We start from the raw sequence: 9,331 nt of genomic DNA on the forward strand, positions 1-9,331 counted from the left end.
GATTTGCGGTTTTATAAATTAAAAAGATTAAAAACATATAACAAGTTTAAACATCAAATTTTAAATAATCAACAATGACATAACAAGTCTCAACAATATATTAAAAAGCCAACGATAACATAACAATAAAAATAAAATTATAGGTTAGTTAAAATAAATAAATAAATAATATTTTGAACATAAAATATTTATTAAATAATAATAATAATACATGAATAATATAAAAATGTATAAATAATTGAACATGTTATAAGTATAATTGTAAATATAATAATATTATAACACATTGTGCAGTTTGGATTAGATTAGATCGGTTATGAAAAGTAGATCCGAAATCTGATCCGATCCAGCAGTTTGTAAAAAATAGAATCCAATCAAATCCAAATTAGTACGATTTTAATCGGTTTTCGGTTTGGATTGGATTGGATAAGCAGTTTAATTTAGATCAATTTGATTTTGAACATCCTTAGTTCAAACAAACCCTTAAAACCCATAGAACTTCTTTTAAGCCTCCTCTATTTCTTTGATTCTCTCAAACTGTATGCTGCCCTGAGACAACAATGACCACCAAGGCTGAAAGCATCCACGAAGAAGAGATGTCAAACATGGAAGAAGGTGAAAGTGTAACCAATTGCATGCAATTATGTTGTTCATCAAACTATGTGGTAACCTTGGCACAGAAGGTCAGTGTCTTCACCTATTAGCATAATGCTTACAACATTAATATATGTACAAGATTAACTATTATGAGAATGAACAGGTTATCCTATGGATAAATTAATTTGAGTTATTATAACAAATAATAGGTGATTGCGGAAGCAATAGGGACATATTTTGTGGTATTTGCTGGGTGTGGTGCTGTAGCAGTGAATAAGATATATGGCTCTGTCACGTTTCCAGGCATTGCCATAACATGGGGTATGATTGTTATGGTCATGGTTTATTCTGTTGGTCATGTCTCTGGAGCTCACTTCAACCCTGCTGTTACAATCACTTGTGCCATCTTTCGCCGAATCCCTCTTAAAGAGGTAACTTCTTTTTATCTATGGATTTTAATTATGTATAGATTTTATGATTGAAATCAATGTTTAAAATTACTGAAACACTTTGAAATATTTCCTAATTTTTCAACTACTATTATGTATAATCTCTTTATGTAAGTTGTCATTAATGACTATTTATACAAAATATCTTCATGTGAATATAAAATATTTTTAAGGAGTTAATATTCAATTTAGTCCTAAAATTTAAGTCAGGTTTAATTTGATCCTTAAAATTTTAAGTGTCTCAAATTGAACCTCGAAATTTACAAGCGCTACTCACATTGATACTTAAGCTAATCTCCGTTAACATGTGTTAATTTGGTATATTAACTTGTTGTGATTAGGATTTTTTGTCCATGTTCCATGTGATCAAAGATTTATTAGAGCTTTAGAAACTTGATTGTTTTTTCTAGAGGTGCAAAATTTTCAAATTGAACTTGTTATTATTGTATTCGTGAGGATGCTGAAGAGTCAATCAAGTTTCTAAGAGGTCTAGTAGGTATCAGTCACATAAAATCTAGACAGAGTTTAAATCTTAGCAAGTTAACGTACAAAATCAACCTACTATTCACGTAAATCAGCTCAAAGACTAAGGTGAGTTACTATTATAAATTTTGGGATCGAATTGAGCCAATTATATTTTAGGGATCAATTTAAGTTTGATCTCAAATTTTAGATGCCAAATTAAGTATTAACTCATTTTTTAAGTATCTAAACTTTCATTCAAATATAATATCCAAATTTTTTATTTTCTATTTTTTGTCCCTAACATTGATTGAATTAGGTGTTAAATAATTAGTTTTTTCATGTAATGCTCTAATTTGCTTGGAATTACATGACATGTAACACTAGGATAAACATTTCTATGCACGTACAGGTGCCACTGTACATTGTAGCTCAATTAGTGGGATCTTTGCTAGCTAGTGGCACATTGGTCCTCCTTCTTGATATTACACCAAAGGCTTATTTTGGAACCGTACCAGCTGGATCCACCAGCCAGGCCTTGGTTGCCGAAATCATCATCACCTTTCTCTTGATGTTTGTCATCTCTGCCGTTTCCACGGATGATAGAGCGGTTAGTTAATTATGCTTTAATTTTGCATGTGTTTTTGTTAATTATTATTTGTATGATACTATTAGCATGATATTCCAATAAAGCTAAGCCTCCTTTTCTTGGGTCTTGATCAATTTGGCAGGTAGGTCACTTGAATGGAGTTGCAGTTGGAATGACCATAATGTTGAATGTCTTCGTTGCAGGGTAATGCATTAATTAGTTTAATCTGTTGATTTTGTTATACATATAACCATGTGTTTTTTTCTATCAGCATAAGTTTTCGGGACAAGTAATCCTACGACAGAGTTAATGTTAGGATTTTAGTTGATATCCTCCAAGTTAAGGTTTGAAGGTAAAAGCTTTGTTGTTGCAGGCCAGTGTCAGGAGCTTCGATGAACCCAGCAAGAAGTATTGGTCCTGCTCTTGTGAAACATGTTTACAAAGGGTTATGGGCATACATAGTTGGTCCAATTGTTGGAGCCATAGCAGGAGCATTTATTTATAACTTTCTTAGAGCCATAGACAAACCAAAAAGGAGAGAAGAGATAGGCAATTCTTAAGTAGCAGACTAGCAATGGAAGAGTCATAGTTAAATCAGCATTGCTAAATTATTATTTTTCTTTTTAACTTTTAGGTAGGACATGAATTAATTTACTGCTAGTAACCTTTATGCAGTATATTAGTAGATATGTGGCCTATTGTTACTTGAATGCAATAATATTATAATCTAGATATCTTTGACATTTTAATCGAATTGTTTCGTTAAGATTATAAGAAGGTTCATAAATCAGCAAGCCAATTGGTAGCAATAACTAACATTGTCAATAAGCATCTCAAGAATAATAGATTGTACAAAGATCATTCACTATTATATATAAGTATATGTACACATTTTTTTCAACGTTTTATTTAGTATTTACAAACTTTGCATAAAAGCCAATCTCTAATCCTCTTAAAAACTTGAGTTATCAACAAATTCTGTTGTGCATACGTATATGATACAAGATAGGAACAAAGGATACACAACAATAACATTCCGAACCCCAAAACTACCAATTTAAAGAAACCTGAGAAGCACAACTAGTAATAGATAAATCACTTGGGGTGGATACAAGTGCTGCTCTTTGTTGTAAGTGTCTCAAACTTCTTTCCATGCTGACTTGGACCATCTCTGCCAGCATCTTCTTAGCTTTACCATCAGCTTGGTCATCTTTCCCATCAATTTGTGATATGAGGTTGCAAACTATGTTCTCTATTGTGTTAGGCTCAGTTTCTGATCTTGGATTAGGTGATTCTCTAAGTAATTGCAAAAGGGTGTGTGCTTTTGGCTGAGACTTTTCCGTCCCTTGAACTGTGAGTTCAAGAAGTCCAGGAATAACACCTTCCCTTAGGATTGGTTCTCTGTATTTACACCTATCACTCTCGCACATTTTCAATAATGCTCCAACAGCATGTTCCTTACCCTGCTTTGTTCCACTCTCAAGAACTTCAACAATTGCCAGAACCCCGCCTTCTTCGCATGTTAGCGCAGTCCGGCACTTGTCATAACCAACCAATGACTCTACCAAAGCACAGCATTTCTCTGCTGTTTTCGAAGATTTCTTGCATGGTTTGAGAAGGCGGATTATTGAAGCGACCGGATTGGTTTCGAGGATGATGTCGAGGTTATCAGAGTGTGTTGATAAATTGGAGAGGGCCATTAATGAATCAGCTTTAGCTTGTGGTGTTCCATCTCTTAGAATCTTTACTAGAAGAGGAATGGCACCAGAAGAAGTGATAATTGGTTTGTTGGTTGCAGAGGCAGAGAGAGTGAGCAATGATGCACTTGCATATTCTTGCATGTTTGGATTTTGTGACTTTAGGAAACTTACTATAGGTTCTAATGCACCTGCTTCTACAATGCTAACTTTGTTCCTGCATTTGATAAGACCAGTTCCAATTTATGAAAATTATCTAGCAGAATTCAATTTGAAGAATCTGATGATCCCAAAATTCTATTATGACAACATAAGAAAATTAAGAGAAAATACAGGTCTATATTTAATATTCATTTCATGTAATAATAATTAGAATGATCATATTTGCGTATATTTACATAGAAGTTAGTAAAGTATAAAAATAATACTTACTTTTAAAATAAATACGTCTAAACACGAATGCTGTGTAAAAATACAAAAATATTTGATAATAAAAAAAATTAATAAAAATAATTATAACTTATCTTATTTAATATTTATTAATTATTACTAGAATTAATAAATATTAAATAAGATAAATCTAAATTTTTTTTCTTTCCTAACATTACCAAAAAAAATATATCTCGAATCTACCACCACTGAATGGTTAACACCACATGTCCACATTAAAGGCAAGGACATGCATAAACCACAGTCCACATATCCTAACTCATTATTTTAGAGAGAACCAAACCATGCATGAAATGTTCAATAATAATTAATAGAATTTACCTAACATGTATCTTAAGGACACAAGATAAAATTATTATTAGTAGAAGATTTTAAAGTTTTTATTTTAATAAATACACAACATTTACATTGGAAACTAAAATTTTGCACTTTTTTTAATTACTTCAATGATCAATATTATTTATTTGTGCTCTTAGGATATATATTAGCCAAATTTTAATTAATAACCCAAAAAAGTTTTTTATTTATAAGTTATATGTTTTTTTTTTATGATATTTCTTAGTCCGACAGATTAAAAATTAATTTATTATGAATCGAAACTCTATCAATAAATTATCACATATACAACACAAAAATTATAAAATTTGCACTGTTTCTTTTTCTTTTCAACTTGAGAGTAATCTCTTAACTTTTTTTTTGCAGCCTCCAGCTTCTAACAATCTACCTAATGTTACTTTGTTATTAAATAAAACTAAAGAAAGTTACCCTAAAAAAAAAAAAGACTAAAGAGAAGGGACCGCATATGATAAAGGACTTGCATTAATTCCATTTTTTATAATTAAGGTGAAATTTTAGCCTCATCAAAAAATGGTATAAAGATTACTTCAGATAGAAGACAGAGTCAAAAAAGGAGATCGAAAAGAAAGTGCATCTTGTGAACCAGAGAGAAAAACATGTTTCTAATCGGATAAGCTTCTAAAGTTCTACTACTACCCTTAGAGCATCCAATTCTTTCTTGTTAAACAGGATACATGATGCATCCAAAACAATGATAAAGTAAAGAAACATAATTACATAAGAAAAATATATATGATAATTTTTTTCATCTACATAGCATCGTTTGATTAAAAATTATATAGTGATGACTGGAAATAACAGCAAAAGGAATAAATACTAGTAATAATTATTCCGATAAAATCAGAAGCAGAAAAAGATAAAAGAAGAGAACAAACTAAATTCTTTTTGTCCTTTCATATATGATTATACAAACACATACCGTTGGTTTGCGAAATAAGCATTTATTTTTGTCAATCGAGTTAGGTAAAACCTTTTGTATTCTATTAAATAATCATGAACTACGACGATAAATATTCTTCTTGATTTGATATTTTTTAATATGTGTATCATTTGACTCATGACAATAATATAAATTACTTTATATTTAGTTTTATGCATATAAACTAATATAATTGATGGTTTTCATGCATCGCATATCATATCAGCATATGCTTCACTACAATATGCACCAAATCTCAAGTCAAATTTAGCGACAAGACAGCATTAAAATTAAAATTAATTACGTATTGAAAAAAGAATAATATTACATATTTAAATTTTTTTATTATTAAATCTAATTAAATTAATAATAAAATTTTAAATAATATTATCTATAATTAATTTTTGTTAATATTAGATAAACTTAATTAAACTTAATTAACAAAAACATTTACATGTGTAATATTATTTTTCAAAAAATCACTGCCAATAGATTCAATTGTACGCAAATAAAAGTCACCTTCATAAGTTAAGCACACACACTGACACTGATCTAGATATTACAATTTACATAGATACAAACACTCACATTTATTTAGTTAGTTTATTCAAAATATAAATAATTATGAAAAGGTATGAGTATAAATTAAAATAGTACAGTAATAATTATGATGACGAGGGTTGGAAATTTCTTTTATTGACGTCACGACTATGTAATAATTTTTTATATAGTGGCATAGTGCCATACTAACAATTAATTATGCATATAAGTATTAAAGTATATAACGTACAAGAGTCATTTTAATATAATTATGTTAGGAACTTAGGATAACTTAAGTGTTTTAAAAAATATTACGAAAACTAAAATAATATTTTAAAAAAAATATCAGTTTAAAAAAATATTATTAAAATATAAAAAATATAACTTTAATTTTAATAACATTTATAAAATTATCATACTAAAATCTACCTAAATATAATTAAATGGAATGAAATTAAAAATACAAAGACGCTACATCCGCACGTACTTTTCATCTTTGACGGCAAGGTTAAGCAAGGCGAGAAGGGCGGACTCGCGTGACTCGGACGAGTCAACTCGGAGCATTGAGACAAGCGGGCGGACGGCGTGGCGGAGCTGTCGGCGGCAGCACGGTGATTTCTTGGTGAGGCGGCGGATGTCGCAGGCGGCCTGTATCCTCAGGTCAGCGTCGTCCTCCTCCAGCAGCTGCAGCGCCCGTCGTACGGCCGCAGGCACCGACGTTGCCACGTCCTCTTCAAAGTCCTCTCCACTACAACCACTAGGACCAGCACCCTCCATTTGTAGGGTATACCCTACAAATTAGAGAGAGGGAAAGAGAGATTTGAAGATGAGAAAGAAAAAGTAAAAAACAGCAGCGAGAGGTGTGTGTGTTTGGGAGAAGTTGGCGTTAAGCAACAGTTATGAGACCAATATAAGTAGTAGAGACTAGGAAGAGAGAGAGAGAGAGTGAGGGCTGTTTTTGATGGTTGAGAATTGTGTGACTTATGAGTTATGAGAGATTCTTATCATTACTTTTTTTAAGTATGGATTTAGAGAAATTTTAAAGGATAATGGATTTTAATTTATTACCAAGAGTACTAAGGAGTAATTGCGGGGTAGTTAGATACTAAAGTTGATTTGGACTAGACTGGTTATGTTAGGAGGCTGAGAAGTTGTGAATTGCTTAGTGTTATTTTTTGTCGTTGAATGTTTGGCGCTATAGCTACCATCATCATGCACCATAACCAGTATGCACATTCCACGTGTATGTGTTAATTGGCGTGATGGTTAGGCAATTAATTATGTGGTATACGGTGCAATTAAGAGATGTTTTCATTTATTTTAGTCAGATTAGTATGTACTGAGAGGTATAATAATTCAATTAGCAGTTAGGTACAGATGACACAGTTGGTTTCAACTTTCATCTGGAATTATTGCATCTAAACCATATATTTTGCAATGAAGTCTATGCTTATGAAAAAGTGCTAAATAATGAGAGGGTTTGTAAGTTAAAACATACATAAATCAACTATTCCAAAATCCAAAGTAAACTATATATCCCAACCAGGATTGGCTTTAAAAAAGTTATCTTTTTCTCAAAAAAATATTTTACATTTAGATAGATTTTATAAAAAATAAATATTAAAACTTCTTTTATTTTTTTTAAAAACAAAATTTTATTAACTTTTTAGAAAAACTAATAATTTGCTTGTTTTAACAAAAGTGTTTAAAATTTAATAAAAGAACTTTATTAAAAAACAATTCAATCAATATTTTGTCCGAATTTTGCTTCAACAGAAGATGTCGACTAAACTTGTATCAATAATATCAATTCGAAAAGCAGATACGACTTTTTCTATAAGTTGTTCTTAGGATTTAGAGATCGTGTCTAATTGAAGTATAAAAAAATAATTATTATAAAAAGGAAGAAGTAAAAAAGAACAAGTGTAAAAAATAAAAAATAAAAAATAAAAAATTATAAAACTTGTATTAAAATATATAAAAATTAATAAGTATTTGAAAAAAATGACACAATTTAAATAATAATAAAAATATAATTAAAATGAAAGAAAGAAAAATGGAGTCTTTCAATATTTCTATAATTCCTGACTCATATTTCCGTGCGTAAGCGTGATTAGAAATTTTTAAAGTGTGAAAATAAATGGAAGCTCTCTGCCCTTTTAACTTTTTGGAGAAAAAAATTCTAAGGTAATTGATATAAGGTGAATTATATGGTAAATATGTAAATTTATAGATTTTTTTTATGGGATAAAAGGGAGATTGAAAAAAGTAGGACCTACACTTTGAATAATAATAAAATAATAAAAAATAACTATAAAAAAATTTATTTTCTTTCTTTATACCACTTCAATCTATATAGTAGAATGGCTCAAAATATAATTGTAAACTTTAATAATTTTAAACTTCAAATAATCTTGTACCTCAAATAAATTTAAACTCTAAATAATCTTGCATCTCAAACAAATTTAAGTACTAAGCATAAAATAATTTAATTACCAAATTTAACTCATTCTTATTTTTTCCAACTATAATGTATTTTTTTTATATATATATATATAATTTTCGACTTTAACGATGAATTCTTTTCGTCGGCGATTATTTGTGCCAAATTTTTGGCATAACACTCAAAAAATCCAATTCGAAAACAAACACTTAGTGTTACAACAAACACTTAATGTTACAACAAAAATCAGATTAAAAAAATCATCATCTTTTCACCAAAGAAACCACAACTCTATTAATAATTGGCCTACGGTGACTTAGCTTCCGTATATAGGCCATGCCAAAGAGCTTGTTAGCTTTGAGCTTTTTCTTTTTCTCTCGCTTATCGTTATCACTGAAAAAGATAAGGTTAATTTAAGAGAAAATTTCACTGTCCTCTTTTGCGAGATGTTAAAATGATACTCCCCTCCCCTCTATTTTATAAATGTACATTTCTCTCCTTTCTAACTTTAAAAAATCTCCTCTTTAATCTATTTTAAATTTTTTGTGTTAACTAATATTAACTTTATCTATTTTTTAAGAAAAATAAATTATTTTTTAAAAAAATACCCATTAACAAAAATTTTATTTTTTATTATTAAATTTTGCTTACCAAAATATCTTTTAATAAATTATTTTTTATTGATTAAATTGTATTTTTATTAAAATACTTTTAAAAAAATTAATAATTAAATTATTTTTTTAAGATACTTATCCTTCAATAATTTTTAATTATTAAATTGTAATTTTACTAAAATTTTTGTTAACAATTATTTTTATATTTTACTAT

The 9,331-nt window shown here is 29.3% G+C and overlaps 2 protein-coding genes across 2 annotated transcripts; one reads left to right on the top strand and one right to left on the bottom strand.

The window, feature by feature from the left end:
• Positions 1–540: 540 nt before the first annotated feature.
• On the top strand, positions 541–2,657 carry LOC112766022 (probable aquaporin NIP-type). Its single transcript, XM_025811872.3, has 5 exons — positions 541–683; positions 807–1,028; positions 1,921–2,118; positions 2,240–2,301; positions 2,471–2,657. The coding sequence occupies exons 1-5, from the start codon at positions 561–563 to the stop codon at positions 2,655–2,657; spliced, it is 792 nt and encodes a 263-aa protein (XP_025667657.1). The 5' UTR covers positions 541–560.
• A 287-nt stretch (positions 2,658–2,944) lies between these two features.
• LOC112766019 (uncharacterized) lies at positions 2,945–7,213 on the bottom strand. Its single transcript, XM_025811871.3, has 2 exons — positions 6,548–7,213; positions 2,945–4,011 (listed from the first exon to the last, which is right to left on the bottom strand). Exons 1-2 carry the CDS (start codon positions 6,835–6,837, stop codon positions 3,147–3,149), a joined length of 1,155 nt encoding a protein of 384 aa, XP_025667656.1. The 5' UTR covers positions 6,838–7,213; the 3' UTR covers positions 2,945–3,146.
• Positions 7,214–9,331: the final 2,118 nt, after the last annotated feature.

The sequence above is a fragment of the Arachis hypogaea genome, chromosome 17 (assembly GCF_003086295.3).
Source record: "Arachis hypogaea cultivar Tifrunner chromosome 17, arahy.Tifrunner.gnm2.J5K5, whole genome shotgun sequence".
Lineage (NCBI taxonomy): Eukaryota > Viridiplantae > Streptophyta > Magnoliopsida > Fabales > Fabaceae > Arachis > Arachis hypogaea.